The 16,867-nt window shown below is 38.8% G+C and overlaps 1 protein-coding gene across 1 annotated transcript in view; it reads left to right on the top strand.

Moving 5' to 3' along the window:
- ITGA4 (integrin subunit alpha 4) overlaps positions 1–16,867 on the top strand; it is a 155,561-nt gene that overhangs the window by 126,622 nt on the left and 12,072 nt on the right. Inside the window, exons 18-22 of the mRNA XM_056534623.1 lie at positions 6,974–7,124; positions 9,958–10,056; positions 12,689–12,765; positions 13,773–13,862; positions 16,734–16,821. Coding sequence (XP_056390598.1) covers positions 6,974–7,124; positions 9,958–10,056; positions 12,689–12,765; positions 13,773–13,862; positions 16,734–16,821 — 505 coding nt within the window. The remainder of the gene's footprint in view (positions 1–6,973; positions 7,125–9,957; positions 10,057–12,688; positions 12,766–13,772; positions 13,863–16,733; positions 16,822–16,867) is intronic.

Raw genomic sequence — 16,867 nt, forward strand, 5'->3', positions numbered from 1 at the left:
TAACAGTGACTATAACTTGTGACCATTATATTGCACTGATCATGGGAACTGTCACACAATTTTCTACAGACCCCAATTGTTACTATCATGACTGTAACACTTCACCCATTACAATCCCGTATGAATGATAAAGGTCCTGATATCTCTATACACAGCCTTATTCATGCCTTGACAGTTAGATTTGACTAAAATATTAAGACGTTTGGCCAGATTAGTAGTTTTTTTAAATCGCGTTTGCAATGAAAAATAGATAATTTTCCTAGTTATTTACATCACCGTGCCAAAAATAACAAGTTAGTACGCTGGTGGGACCTGGGTATAGACACAACTGCTCATGTTTACTTCCCTAAGGGTAGAGAATAAGCTGGGGAACCCACTGTGCCAGTTACAGTAGGTTAGATAAAGACCTGGAGAGCACACATTTATTACAAATAATACCGCAAAGTCTAGGGAGGAGGATTCTAGAATAGAGACTGTACTAGATGTTTATTTGTCTTGGGAAACACAATTATTTGCAGTCTTATTATGTAGGGTCATCACTGGCATAATATACACAGAGCAAACTCAGCTGACTATCATACTATTCTTTTATTCACTATTTATATGTAGTCACCATAGAACAAATTAGCATCTTTACTTCCTGTGAACAATTCATGTTACTGAGCTTTTCGGAAAAAAGAAAGTTGCCTCCTGTTGGGGCATATGGATGTATTCAAGGCAGGTTCTTTGTTAAGGAAGCCCCTCTATAAGACAGAGGGAGGAGTCATTGCAGAGTGTTAAAGGGGCACTCACTCCGTTGCTAGACATCTTGTCCCCTATCCAAATGGGACCCCCGCAATCTCCTGCATTCTGGAGAGTGGCTGTGGTCATCAAACCCCCTCCATTCAAGTCTATGGGAGAGATAGAGATACAGCTTTCATAAATCTCTGTATCTCCCATAGAGATATATGGAGGGGCGTGACAACCTCAGTTTTGGGCTGTGGTCACCCGTAATCTGGCACGGAGCAGAGACCACTCCATGCCTGCGGATTACTGGGGTGCCATGCAGAAAGGGGTCAAGTCCAGGGAAAAGAAAGTGTGGGAACTCACCCAAGACTTGACTCAGGGGCTGATCCTGCAAGACTCCTGCTAATGCGAAGAGTGTTCATGCTGTGGAAAAAGTGCAGGAACTCCATTCCCATGTGTTCCTGCAGGAAACAGCCCTGGAAGTTGGCACCAATGTAATATGTGCTTAAGTGATAACCTAGAGTATTAGTTGGACTGTGTAAGGGTTCTTGTGCCGGATTTGGCTAGCTTATACTGTATATTATGTGTTAACTCTTTGCAATTTCACATGTATGCAATATTGTATATGTCACCTAGTGCAGTATTGTAAGTGTGTTTTTCTCCCCTGAGGAAGCCATCACAACAAATTAGCAGAAACGTGTTGGGAGCACTCTACCTTTCATAATTGTTGTTTGTTCACTATAGTGCATCGGTTACTTATGTTGTTGTATTTAAGCAACGGTCAGGATTGATTACATAGTACAGTGGTATATATTGGACCTTTCATGGCACTCTGCTCACTGATCTGACCTTTAGGCAAGTTAGGCATGTTTGACTTTGATATATGCTTTTTAGGGCTTTTTTTTACTCGCTAGTTATTATTTACTTTGGGATCACATTTTTCCGTGGTGGTTTTTGGTGAGATAGTAATAAAAATTAATTTTAGGAACTTCTTTTAATCTTTGTTTATTGATTGCCCAGGAAGTGTTATTTACCATGATGTTGGATATGCTATATAGTATCCAACTGTGATGTTTTCATGAAATCCTATAGCTCCTATTCAGACACCTTGCAAAAAATAGCATTTTCGGGCTGGTATCACATGGTTGTGTTATGTATGCACTTTGGTGTCATCTTGGTGCCATCCTTGTTGGACCCCTCAAAAAGTGTTTTCACTACAGACCTCATCTTTCATATAAGATCTACGACAAGACCTCAAACACATTCCCACTCTATGACATCAATGTCCAATAGGACTTATGGATGACGTTATACTCCATTTAATTTGTCTTGTCTCCCTTCATAATATTTACAATATCATTCTTCAATCGGAGACTTTATTGAATGTAGCTGCAGTAGAATGTTGTTGTTCTCTGTAAGCAGCCATTTGAGGTCCGTCTCCCTCAGATCAGGCCATTGTGCTTATCAGTTTTGAGAAAATTTTGGAAAAATATTTTCAGGTTTGTAAATTATTAAAATAATAATAATAATAATATTAAAATAAACAATAATAATAAGAATAAAAATTGTATGAATATAATTGTTGTTGTTATTATTATTATTACAGTATAATTATTATAATTGTTAATATTAATAATGATAAAATGTAAATTATTAGCTGCTCTTTTTAAACACCAGTTTTATAATCTTCGTCTGAACCAGTGGGTGCTAAAAGACATGCAGCTAGACTAGCAAAAAGACTAACAGCATGCAAGGTTGATGGAAACATTCCAAAAAATATCATTTCAGTGCCATTTTTCCGCATTCTGTTTTTTGCATCAATACCTGTATGTACTGTAGTGCCTTGCGAAAGTAACTTTTTCGTAACTTGTTGACAAATATTGTACGTGAGTTTAAAGGGTACCTTTCATGAAAAAAACTTTTGACATATTATAGATTAATGTATGCAGAATAACTTTCCAATAGCATGTTAATAAAAATTATGCATCTTTCTATTTAATTTTCCACTTTGAAAAAATGACCACTAGGGGTCTCCCTACAAGTCCTTTCTTATAGATTTCAGACTCATGCAGGAGTCCTAAATCTCAGACTGCAGCCGTGACACAGACAAACTCAGCACTGCTCCCTGTCAGGGAGTTTTTCTGTGTCCCGGCTGCAGTCTGAGATTTAGGACTCCAGCATGAGTCTGAAATCTATAAAAAAGGACTGGTAGGGAGACACCTAGTGGTCATTTTTTCAACGTGAAAAATTAAATAGAAATGTATAATTTTTTATAACATGCTATTGGAAAGTTATTCTGCATACATTAATCTATAATATATCAAAAGTTTTTTTAATGAAAGGTACCATTTAAAAGAATAGAAAAGATTTTCTGTATTTCTGTAGTGTTTTCCAAATAGTGCATCTCCAGCTGTTGCAAAACTACAACTCCCAGCATGCCCAGACAGCCGAAGGCTGTCTGGGCATGCTGGGAGTTGTAGTTTTGCAACAGCTGGAGACGCACTGTTTGGAAAACACTATAGAAACACAGACCAAATCTGTCTGTCATATATTGCAGATGATTGAATATTTTTACTATGCACTGAATCCATAACTATCTATACACATATATGTAGGTAAATTCTTGTAGGAGAACCGCACTCCGGTGCTGATTCCGGGTGCAAGCTGGTCCAACCCAGGCTGGGTCCCCAAAATGTAAGAAAAAAATGCAGCAGTACTATGTAGTAGATGAAAAAGTGGAGTTAGGCTTTATTCATCAAGTGCAATACACAACATTTCGACCGTCTCACACACTTGACAAAGACCATGTGAGACGGTCGAAACGTCGTGTGTTGCACTTGATGATAAAAAGCCTAACTCCACTTTTTCATCTACTACGGAGTGCTGCTGCATTTTTTTCTTATCTATACACCTGTATACTGTAATACCAGATGCCCCAACTAGAGATGAGCGAACTTACAGTAAATTCGATTCGTCACAAACTTCTCGGCTCGGCAGTTGATGGCTTATCCTGCATAAATTAGTTCAGCTTTCAGGTGCTCCGGTTGGCTGGAAAAGGTGGATACAGTCCTAGGAGACTCTTTCCCAGGACTGTATCCACCTTTTCCAGCCCACCGGAGCACCTGAAAGCTAAAACTAATTTATGCAGGAAAAGACATCAACTGCCGAGCCGAGAAGTTCGTGACGAAGCGAATTTACTGTAAGTTCGCTCATCTCTAGCCCCAACCATGCACTTATTATATTCAGATTTTTTTTTTAAAGTTTTGAATACATTTTCCTATTTTGAATACAAACGTTAAAGAAATTGGTCATTGTAGGTAAATGGACCCCCATTCATAAATAACAACCAGGACTTAAAAAATAAATAAAAAAGGGAAATTTAATTGCTACAGTGCTAGCAATATGTTTCTCTCTAATTTGCCGTTGTCTTGGAGCCTAGCTGTTTATGCAGTGCTTTTTCCTTCTGTTGCTTAGGTCTGTGCCAGCTTTCCTCCCCAAGGTGTACAATGAGTAATGTTTTGGTTTTGTGCCAGATCATTCTATAAATGTCATTTCTATTTGCATTATTATTTTTTTTCAGATTTCTTTCTTTCTTTCTTTTTTTTTTTTTTTTTTTTGCCGTATTAAAATAAATGAAATACATCTGTATTTCACTTTCATCTAAAACCTGCTGTTTTTTTTTTCCTTCTCTTTATTTTCTTTATAGAAAATTTTAAGAGATATTTCCTGGGCTAGACTCAGTTTTTCATACGTAGATAAAGAAATACATACACTTGTAGATAGAATGATAAATAGGAAGAGTTTATTTATATGCAATTTGCTTATTGTACATTGATCCACAAATTGCCGAGCCACTTGAATAGCTGACAAAACAAGCTGTAGATCAGCTTACACTGGGTTCGCACAAATCAGGCGTTCGGCGTAGTTTCCCTCCGGCGTGCCCTGAAGGGAAACTGATGCTAGGACTGTTCCCATTGGGACAGTTCCCAATCATCCAGCGTCTTAATTTTGATGCCGGATGGTTGGACACGCCCCAGAGTACTGGACAGGGGAACACAGCTTGCTGCATTCCCCTGTCTGATGTGCAGACACAATGGATGTCATTAGAGATGAGCGAACTTACAGTAATTCGATTTGTCATGAACTTCTCAGCTCGGTGTTTGCTGACTTTAGCCTGCATGAATTAGTTCAGCTTTCAGGCGCTCCGGTGGGCTGGAAAAGGTGGATACAGTCCTAGGAGTGAGTCTCCAGCCCACCGGAGCACCTGACAGCTGAACTAATTTATGCAGGCTAAAGTCAGCAACTGCCGAGCCGAGAAGTTCGTGACGAATCGAATTACTGGAAGTTCGCTCATCTCTAGATGCCATACAACTTATGACAACTTGTCATCAGTTATGGCCTCAGTTGCGTCAAGATCTAGGCTGAGTTCACCAATGCCAGATGCCGAACATATGAGAACTCAGCCTTACTGTTCCTGCACAGAAGCAAGGACCAGCACCAGCAGGATCCTCATTGTTTGTTTTCATTGAGGCCATGTTCACCCGTCAGAATTTCTGTGTCGGATTCCGCACTGGAATCCGGCACGCAGATTCTGCTGCAGCAGAGTCCTGTTGAATTCAACGGGATTCTGCTGCGTTGTGCACATGGCGGAATTTCTGTGCCAGATGTTTCCAGCACAAGAAATTCCATTTTCCATGTCCGGACAAAGAATGAACACATTCATTATTTGTGTAGAGACTACACTAAATGCATAGCCGTATATGAGATGGCGCATTCCCCTGCAGTCCTAGCGCCAGCAGATTATGCCGTCGCACCTCAGTGTCCAGAATGTCTGCACAGAGATTCTCCATGCGGACATTCCAGCATGTAAACATAGCCTATTCACCGAGTATTAGAACGAAAAAGGGAGAGATTTATCATTGGAACATTAAATGTCACACAATGCGCCTAAGCACTTTTTTCTTGCGACTTTTGGCTACAAACGATCTTACAAATTTCAATTTCAGTTTTCACTTTCCAAGGGTAATGGATTAATCAAGTGCTAATGTTCTGGCGTGTGAACATAGTCTTATTGACCAAGTATTAGAAAGACAAAGGAGGAGATATATCATTGTCTTTAAAGTTTTTTTTTTTTGGGCGCATTAAATGGCGCATTAAATGTTGCACATGCGCCTAAGCACTTTTTTTTTGCAACTTTTGACTTTAAGCACAAAGCCACAAACAATCTTACAAATATCAATTTCAGTTTTCACTTTGCAGGGGTAACAGAATTATCAAGTGTGAACGTTGCACAAAAAGTCACAAACCCCTCAAAAACACCGCAAATTTATACCAGCCCAGGCCTGGCCTTACAGAACTGCATTTGGAAACCACTTTCAAAAAGTTCCAGAGAAGAGGAGGAATCATACAAAATGGTGTTCTGAAGTAATTTATTGCTTTTTGCTTACGTACGCCAATTTTTTAACCCCCTTGATAGTACGATAAATATGTCACACATAAGCAAAACCAAAGCAAAAATAAATTACTTCAAAACTCACAATGATAAATCTCCCCTATAATCTTTCTTTAGAAATATCTTTCTAAAACCTTTCTAAAATTTTCCATTTCCTTCTACTTTAATGTGTACTGCCTTTATTATTTGGGCCATGCTGTTAAAATTTTTTTTATCTATCCAACCCGGTGGTGAAACAGGTGTCTGCCCGTCTGCCCCAGTGGTCCTCTCTTTGGTGCTTAGGCAGGATAAATTCTTTGTGTAGGAACAATCCCATCTTGCCCAACACTATACTGTATAATACTCATATAACCATATGATTACTAGAAGAGCAGTGAGACTATTGAACTCTGTCACATGATGTTGAGATGTCTGACTCAATAAGCAAGTTCAAGGGGGACCTGGATGTTCTTCTGGAAATATGTAATGTTACCGGTTATGGATACTAAATTTAAGTGAATAGAGTGTTGATCCAGGGATTTATTCCACTGCCATATTGGAACCGGGTAGACATTTTTTTCTCTGTCATAGGGCAATTGGTATCAGCCTCATAGGAGGTTTTTTCCTTCCTCTGGATCAACGCAGTAGGGTTTTAGGTTGATCTCAATGGACTCTTGTCTTACAAACTATGTAATCATAATGTGACAGTCTAACATTTTTCTTGTAGTATACCATTTAAAAAAATCTATAGATTTTCTTTTTTTTTCCAGAAATACAAAAGTAAACTTTGGTCTCTTGCTATTTGCTTATTTGCAGATCATTGGGAAATAAAACGTATCTTGTTATTGGAGGCACAAAGACGGTAATGCTCAATATGTCTTTGTACAATGCTGGGGATGATGCCTACCAGTCTACTTTACACATGAAGCTTCCTAAAGGCATCTACTTCATCAAAGTTGTGGGTCAGGTAATACTCCCTGTTACTTTACAACAACGCTATGTGCTAGCTGATGAAATTACAGCTGACATTGCTAATGATTGACTGTATCAATGCATAACATGCTGGATAATCCAGATTGGCAAGCAACATAGAGAATCATAAAGCTGTATATTTTATCATGTAACACAGAGCAATTATGAGCAGATTAAGCCAAAATCTCCCTTTAACCCATAACGACATCGGACATAAATATACATCATGGTGCGGTGGTATTAAATGCACCATGACGTACATTTACGTCATAAATATGACCAAGAGCACCAGACCGGTTAACGCATAATGCATGGCAGGTCCCGGCTGCTGTCAGCAGCCAGGGACCTGCCAGTAATGGCAGACATCAGCGACCATGCCGATGTCCTCCATTAACCCCTCAGATGCCATGATCTATTGATCACGGCATCTGAGGGGCTAATGGCGGACATCGGCGGCAATGCGGCACTTAAAATGGATGATCGGATCACCCGCGGCGCTGCCGAGGGGGTCCAATCATCTGTAATGGCGGACGGAGGTCCCCTCACCTGCCTCTATCAGTCTCCTGGGGTCTTCTGCTCTGGTCTGAGATCGAGCAGACCAAAGCAGAAGATCAACAATAATACTGATCAATGCTGTGCCCTATTAATAGTACTGAACAGTATTAGCAATCAAATGATTGCTATAGATAGTCCCATATGGGGACATAAAAAGTGTAAAAAAAATAATTAAAAAATTTTAAAAATCCCCTCCCTCAATAAAAAATTTAAAACGTCCCCTTTTTCCCATTTTACCCCCAAAAAGCGTAAAAAAATAAATTATAAACATATTAGGATATTGCCGCATGCGTAAATGTCCGAACTATCAAAACGTTAATTACCCCGTATGGTGAACGGCGTAAAGGTGAAAAAAAAAGTCAAAAATTGCTGCTTTTTCATATTCCAGAAAAAAATTCTAAAATAATAAATTATTCTATAATAATTATAATAATAACATTTATTGAACGTTTTTATACGCAAATGTGGTATCAATAAAAAGTACAGATTACAATGCAAAAGATGAGCCCTCATACCGCCGCTTATATGGAAAAATTAAAAAGTTATAGGTCGTCAAAATAGGGGAATTTTAAACGTACTAACTTGGTTAAAAAGTTTGTGATTTTTTTAAAGCGGTACAGAAATAGAAAAGTATGTAATCGTGGTTATCATTTTAATCGTATCGACCCACAGAATAAAGAAAACATGTAAAAAAAATGTATGTAAATTGTACAGCGTGAAAAGTAAACCTTAAAAAATTTGCAATATTGCAGTTTTCTTTTCAATTTTTTTAATTACACCATACATTTTACTGTAATGATGTCATTAGGAAGGAAAACTGGTTGCTCAAAAAACAAGCCCTCATACTTGGCTGTGGATAAAATATAAAAGAGTTATGATTTTTTGAAGACGTAGAGGATGAAATGAAAATGCAAAAATAAAATTGGCTGCATCCTTAAGGCCAAAAAGGGCCAATTCCTTAAGGGGTTAATAGAGCCAGTGATTAACCAATGAAGGATAACAAAATGTCTGTTGGCTGTTTTGCCCTGTCAAAAAATCATTGGGTGTTGGCCCCTCACCTCCCCATATCATAGGGAAAATGTGGAAAACAGTTGAACACAGCAGAGACGCACAACCGATCCAGTGGTTGTAAGTGTGGCCCTCCCTGCCCGATGCTGGAGCCATGTAATAGGCTTTGTAAATGGGCACCAATCTACATGATCGGCACTTATTTATAGTGCGGCTTGGACTGTGTAATGGGGCCCATAGATCATAACAATAAATAATTGGGCAACATGTTATAAAATCTGTGTAGTGATATAGATCTAGTAACGTGGAGTTTTTATTTATTCATTTCTTTGGGCTCGTTCCATTTTTAACCAATAAAACATCCTTTAAAAAGTGTAAAAAATTTAAGGAAAACAATCGTTCACAATAGCCAACAGGCACAAGTCGATCAGGGGAATCTGGCTAAGGTCATCTGGCTCTGGAGGGACCTACAACCAGGTTGATAGAAAGGAAGTTTATTCCAAGACCAAAGAAAATTTGCCTAACAAAGCAAAAAGATGATTTTTAGTTCTCTAACCCATCCTAAAATGATGAAAGATCGTCCAGCTCACCACCGCCGCCTCAGTGCGCGGACTCGTGCGGACACCACGAGGACGGATAATTGAAAAATAGAGCAATGTCCAGCACAAAAGCACGATTCAAGATGAGATTTATTGTAGATACACACAGCAAACAGCAACACGGATCATGGAGTAGAGTGACGCGTTTCAGCAACCTTAGTCGCCTTAGTCATACAGTATGACTAAGGCGACTAAGGTTGCTGAAACGCGTCACTCTACTCCATGATCCGTGTTGCTGTTTGCTGTGTGTATCTACAATAAATTTCATCTTGCATCGTGCTTTTGTGCTGGACATTGCTCTATTTTTCAATTATCCTAAAATGATGTTATACTCTATAACTAAACAAAGGGGTAATGTTTCTCCTTGAGGCTCTCATGAAGGCATGTGGGGACCTATAGGCCATTTATACTCCTCCGGAAATTCTGGTAAGATACATATGAAAAGCAAGGAAAAGATCCAAAAGGTGGCTTCAAATCCTTTAACTAAGCAGGCAGAGGTATCATATATCACTTACTCATCAAGGCTGGGGCAAGACTATTTGGACACACTGAAGTCACGCCATTATCATAAGACTATCTGAGCTCCCTGGTGATCTTAGAAATGCTGATTTATTGTCCCAAAAACTGTATTTTAGTAACAAAATATCATTTTATTTTGGCATTCAGCTGGAGGAACATATAAACTGCGCAGTAACTGATGAGGAAAATCAGTTGACAAGACTGGACTGTGACATGGGTCATCTGTACGTGGACTCTCTTTCAAAAGTAAGTTCCAGATGGGTAACTAAGATTGTTACATGGGGTCGAATAGCTTTGTCTGGATATCTCTCATTAAACCTGTCTGATTGTCCAGGCATATTTACAGCGGTTCAGTTCACGTTCATTGATGGGGAATATGAGTAATTTTGCAATGCAGGTCTTTCATTACAATTCTCAATGATCAGCATTTTATACATAAAGAGGTGGCAAATTGCTTCAAAATGGCATTAGGAATAGTGTGTGAATTTGTAAATTGGTCACACATAGCAATATCACACCCAGGGGTGTCAATGGAGGAGGAGGAGTAGCACCCCTCTGATGCACTGGGGAAAACAAGAGCATGAACTATGATATTGCTGGTTGCAGAGAAGTCATATTTTTCTGCTAAAAGCCACAAATGGTGTAGAGATTAGATGAGGATTCGTATAGTATGCACAGTTTATCTTCAGGGTTGACCTGCTCACAAATGCTAATAGTAAAAAATAAGCATATTTTGGAATTCATTTTAGGGTGGAAATTATGACGAAACTGAATTTAGTAACAAAACATGGCATCATAAAGGATATCTAGTTACCTTGAGATCTTTACTGTGGGCCCAATCTCCACTTAGTAGATCTGTTAAAGGGGAACTCCAGTGGAAAACTCTTTATTTTAAATCAATTGGTGGCAGAAATTTATACAGATTTGTATATTTCTTCTATTAAAAAATCTTAACCCTTCCAGTACTTAAACAGTGCTGTAAACTACAGAGAAAGTTATTTTTAATTTCCTTTCTGTCTGTCCACGGTGCTCTCTGCTGACACCTCTGTCCATGTCAGGAACTGTCCAGAATCTGAAATTAGAAACAGAGGCGCTCCATGAGGAGTATCACACGTGCAGGGTGAGGGAGTCTCGGAGAAGGGAGCAGATGGTCTCTTACCGCCTCCGGTTGTGTACCGACATACACAACAATTGGCAGCACGTAGTGAAATATAGTGTGGACAACCCGTCTGCAGACTTCCTGATGAGTCTTAGAATATAAGAACCAGGCTTCAAGGGTGACAGGAATTTCGTGGTGCTGACCGGGACCATACATAAAACAGGTGCCGTAGCTTGAAGGTAACTACTTTATTTACCAATTATGCCTGAGGAAGCTGCACTTGCGCAGTGAAATGCGTTGCATCTTGGTAAATAAAGTAGTTTCCTTCAAGCTACAGCACCTGTTTTATGTATGGTCCCGGTCAGAGCCACGAAATTCCTGTCACCCTTGAAGCCAGGAACTATCCAGAGCAAAAGCAAATCCCCATAGCAAACCTATCCTGCTCTGGACAGTTCCTGACATGGACAGAGGTGTCAGTAGAGTGCACCGTGGGCAGACAGAAAATAAATTAAAAAAGAAAAGAACTTTCTCTGTAGTGTACAGCAGCTGATAAGTACTGGAAGGATTGAGATTTTTTTTAATAGAAGTCATTTACAAATCTGTTCAACTCTCTGGCACCAGTTGATTTAAAAGAAATTGTTTTCCCCCGGAGTACCCCTTTAAGAACATTTAGACTTTCTTCCCTTTTTGTAGTGTACGTAACAGGCACATTTGCATATTTTGGTCAGTATTTTATCATCAAAACCAGGAGAAGGTCCAACCTACTTCTTACAAAATAAACTGAGCATATTCTGAGCATAATAATATATGTAAACCCAGCCTCACTGAATTTTACCCCTGCTACATTGAAAGAAAAAAAAAATGTGATGACAAAATTGACTTTGTAGTGTTCAGACTACCACCCATCAGGAAAATGGTCCAGAAGACGTTTGCGCTCCGCTTGTTCTCTCCTGGCTCTGTGTCAAGGGATCAAGACACACTTGCAATAAGTCTATGGAGCATGTCTCGAAGACATAATACAGAGCAGGGAAAGGAGCACACAGCACACTTCTCCCCACATAGCCTTATTTGCATATGTATTTAAACTCTGATATATCAGTACTGGAAGGGTTAATTATCTAATGATAGAAAAGTACAGATTTAAAGGGGTATTCCAGGAAAATACTTTTTTTTTTTTTAATATCAACTGGCTCCAGAAAGTTAAACATATTTGTAAATTACTTCTATTAAACAATCTTAATCCTTTCAATTATTATCAGCTGCTGAAGTTGAGTTGTTGTTTTCTGTCTGGCAACAGTGCTCTCTGTTGACATCTCTGCTTGTCTCGGGAACTGCACAGAGTAGAAGAGGTTTGCTATGGGGATTTGCTTCTAAACTGGGCTGTTCCTGAGACACGTGTCATCAGAGAGCACTTAGACAGAAAAGAACAACTCAACTTCAGCAGCTCATAAGTACTGAAAGGATTAAGATTTTTTAATGGAAGTAATTTACAAATCTGTTTAACTTTCTGGAGCCAGTTGATATATAAAAAAAAGTTTTTTCCTGGATAACCCCTTTAAGGTTCAAAGCCCTACACATTCCCTTACTTTATGACCTAAAAAACAGATGACAGATCTGATTTCAAGCTCATTGTAAGTACTGCAGCGTATGATGTTTTATATGCTTTATATAAAAATGGGGAAAGGTATAAAACTCTGTTATAGACACACATAGCATAACTACAGAAAGTATAGTTTACTGTCTCTTTTAACTGCTTGCCTTTAATTCTTCTGCCTGCAGCAACAATTTTCCTTCTTGTTGGACACAAGTTCTCTTACCACTGCAGACGATCTTATCATTAATGTCACTGTGAACTGGTAAGTAACATCAAACATTAAAAGACATGATACTAATGGATTTTATCAACCATAATATGTCATTGTTACCACCTCGTTTGTATTGTATATTATTTGAATAATGGAGTGTAATGTCAGAAATACAATAAGTCGGGAGTCTAGCAGCCAGCATTGTTATTCATGAATACAAACTACGAAAGAACTAGCAATGGGGCTATGTCTATACAAAGAGACTAACACATCCAGGGAGGTTCAGTATGGGCATGTGAGGTGGTGCAGGGTAACAACAAGAAGACTACAATCTATTCTTCTATTGTTCTTAAAGGAGTACTCCACTGCTCAGCGTTTGGAACAAACTGTTCCGAACACTGGAGCCGGCATCGGGAGCTCATGACGTCATAGCCCCGCACCCTCATGACGTCACGTCATGCCCCTCAATGCAAGTCTATGGGAGGGGGCGTGATGGATGTCACGCCCCCTCCCATAGACTTGCATTGAGGTCGCGTGACGTGATGTCATGACGGGCGGGACTATGACGTCACGAGCTCCCGGCTCCAGCATTCGGAACAGTTTGTTCCAAACGCTGAGCAGCGGAGTACCCCTTTAAGAACACTTCCAGACACCCCGACACTAAGGCATCGCTACTGTATTTATCACCTGATCAGTAAGTTCACATATATTCGGCATAGGTGAACTCAGCATGGGTCTCGATGCAACTGATGCCATAACTGATGAAAACGTGCATCAATTGTCATGAGTTGTATAGCATCCGGCTGTCCGGTGCCGTCCGGCGTGTCCATCCATCTAGCATCAAAATTGAGACGCCAGATGATTGTGAACTGTCCCATTCAAATAAAGGGGATCAGTTCTAGCATCAGTTTCCCTCCAGTGCATGCCGGAGGGAAACTATGCTGGACCCCTGATATATGTGAACCCTGCCCAATACATATCCCATGTAGATGGGGCTTCCCTTTTTTTAATACATTTCAGTTTCTAAGGATATTGTTTCTTTGTTTTACTAAAACCAGTCATAATGAAGTGGATGAAAGCTCTTTATGGAACAATGAAGTCATTTTTACCATTCCCACGAGATATGAAGTCAATGTCAATGTCGGCGGGTGAGTTCCAAGTTTTTTGTGTTTTTTTTTTTTTTCTGTGTTACATTGTACTTCCCTCAATAACAATGGATATAGTTTTGTTACAGTGTTTGCTGTATTGATGATCAGATCCAATGAACATGGTCACATTACAGCTCTATATGACTTCTAGTACTTTGTTATCAAATGGAGAATCATGGACCCAGATTTACTATGGCAAATGCACCAGAACGTTGTTCGAACAATTTGAGCCAAAGGCTGTCTTGCCACATTTACTCTGCTTTTTAGACACTTTTTTTTTTTAACACTTTTCTGTCGAGTCTGACAAAAGGGAGTGGCTTCCATAAAAGGGGCATGGGTATGGTATAAAAGGGAATGTAGTGTTAGGGTGCGTTCCCACAGGGCTTATACGCAGCGTATTTGACGCTGCGCAAATTTTACGGCAGCAGCAGGAAAAACACTGCGTATCCCTTGCTCACTATACACACAGGGCTTTCTGGCGGCAGCCCTATGTGTGTAGTGAGTTTTGGAGCCGGGGCCGTGTGCCGGCGTGTCTGTGACGCGCGGCCCCGCCTCCAAAACTCACTGCACACATAGGGCTTCCGCCGGAAAGCCCTGTGTGTATAGAGAGCAAGGAATACGCAGCGTATTTCCCGCTGCTGCCATAAATTTTGCGCAGCGTCAAATACGCTGCATATACGCCCTGTGGGAACGCACCCTTAGATGAAATTCTGGCACAGTTTTAGCCAACAAACAGCTGGTCTAAGTTGAGACAAGACAGAGCAAGAATACAACGGATGTATCATCCTAAGCCATTGTGATAAGCTGGTGCATTCTTAAAGGGTACCTCTCATCAAAAAAAACTTTTGATATATTATAGATTAATGTATGCAGAATAACTTTACAATTGCACGTTATTAAAAAATATGCTTCTTTCTATTTAATTTTCCACTTTGAAGAAATGACCACTAGGGGTCTCCCTACCAGTCCTGGCAGCAAGCATTTCAGACTCCTGCTGGAGTCCTAAACACTACGAGCTGCCAGTCTGCTTTGTTCACAAAGGAGAAAACTCAGCTGCCAGCCTGCTTTGTTCACAGCCTGTTTGGGTGTGAACAAAGCAGGCTGGCAGCTCTGAGTGTTTAGGACTCCAGCATGAGTCAGAAATGCTTGCTGACAGGACTGATCGGGAAAAATACAATAGAAAGAAGCATATTTTTCATTAACATGCTATTGGAAAGTTATTCAACATTCATTAATCTAAAATATATCAAAAGTTTATTTGATGAGAGGTACCCTTTAAACTGTCTAATCTAAGTTTACTCTATCTATCAGACAGTTTTAGCAAATCTGGGCCATGAAAAACAACAAAGAAAAACGTGTGGTGTATTTCTTTGGCTTCCATAGTACAGTAAATCTATAATATAGTGTAGATTGGAAAGCTATAATATAGGGAGGCACCATACAGAGGCACACAATAGCCCATATTTACTTAGACTGTCTAATTCTTTGACTGTACAAACTTAGTTTGCACCAGTTAATTAGAGTGATTCAGACTGTCTGATAAATCTGCCATATTCTTAGACTATCTAATTGACAGTACATACATACACACTCTGGGGGAGATGTATCACAACCTGTCCAGAGGAAAAGTTGCTGAGTTGCCCATAGCAACCAATCAGATCGTTTCTTTCATTTTTGAAAAGGCATCTGAAACATGAAAGAAGCGAGCTGATTGGTTGTTATGGGCAACTCAGCAACTTTAACTTTGGACAGGTTTTGATAAATCTCCCCCATTGAGTTTTATATATATATATATTTATATATATATTTATAGATATAGATATAGATATAGAGATAGAGATAGAGATAGAGATAGAGATAGAGATAGAGATAGAGATAGATAGATAGAGATAGAGATAGATAGATAGAGATAGATAGATAGAGATAGATAGATAGAGATAGAGATAGATAGATAGATAGATAGAGATAGATAGATAGAGATAGATAGATAGAGATAGATAGATAGAGATAGATAGATAGAGATAGATAGATAGAGATAGAGATAGATAGAGATAGATAGATAGAGATAGAGATAGATAGAGATAGAGATAGATAGAGATAGATAGATAGAGATAGATAGATAGAGATAGAGATAGATAGAGATAGAGATAGAGATAGATAGAGATAGAGATAGATAGAGATAGATAGAGATAGAGATAGATAGAGATAGATAGAGATAGATAGAGATAGATAGAGATAGATAGAGATAGATAGAGATAGATAGATAGAGATAGAGATAGAGATAGATAGATAGAGATAGATAGAGATAGATAGATAGAGATAGAGATAGATAGATAGAGATAGATAGATAGAGATAGATAGATAGAGATAGATAGATAGAGATAGATAGATAGAGATAGATAGATAGAGATAGATAGATATATATAGATATATATAGATATATATAGATATATATAGAGAGAGAGAGAGAGAGAGAGAGAGATGCAAATCATAAAATGTTGCAGTATCTTGTAATACCTTTTTTATTGGACTAACAGAATTTTGTAGAGACAAGCTTTCGGGATTCCTCCCTTTATCAAGTCCAAATGCTGTTAGTCCAATAAAAAAGGTATTATAAGATACTGCAACATTTTATGATTTGCATCTGCATCACTGGACTAATACGGCTACTCAAATTTACGATATATATATATATATATAGATATATAGATATATAGATATATAGATAGCTAGATAGATTTATTATTCTCAGCAATATTTAAAATAAATGAAAATAATAACTTTTATTAAAATACTGTATACTTTTGGTCAAAAGTGCTTATTTAATTGGCCACGTGGATATGACTGTAGCACTTGTCTTCTTTTTTTTAGCTATGCCTCTCCGATTTCATTTTTGTATGGACCTCCTGAAGATGAGGACAAACTCTGTGTCAAGGAGACAATAGAATACACATTCAATGTAAGGACTGCGCCCTCTTAGTCATATGTCAGAGATACATGAATGA

Source organism: Hyla sarda, chromosome 8 (genome assembly GCF_029499605.1).
Source record: "Hyla sarda isolate aHylSar1 chromosome 8, aHylSar1.hap1, whole genome shotgun sequence".
Taxonomy (NCBI): domain Eukaryota; kingdom Metazoa; phylum Chordata; class Amphibia; order Anura; family Hylidae; genus Hyla; species Hyla sarda.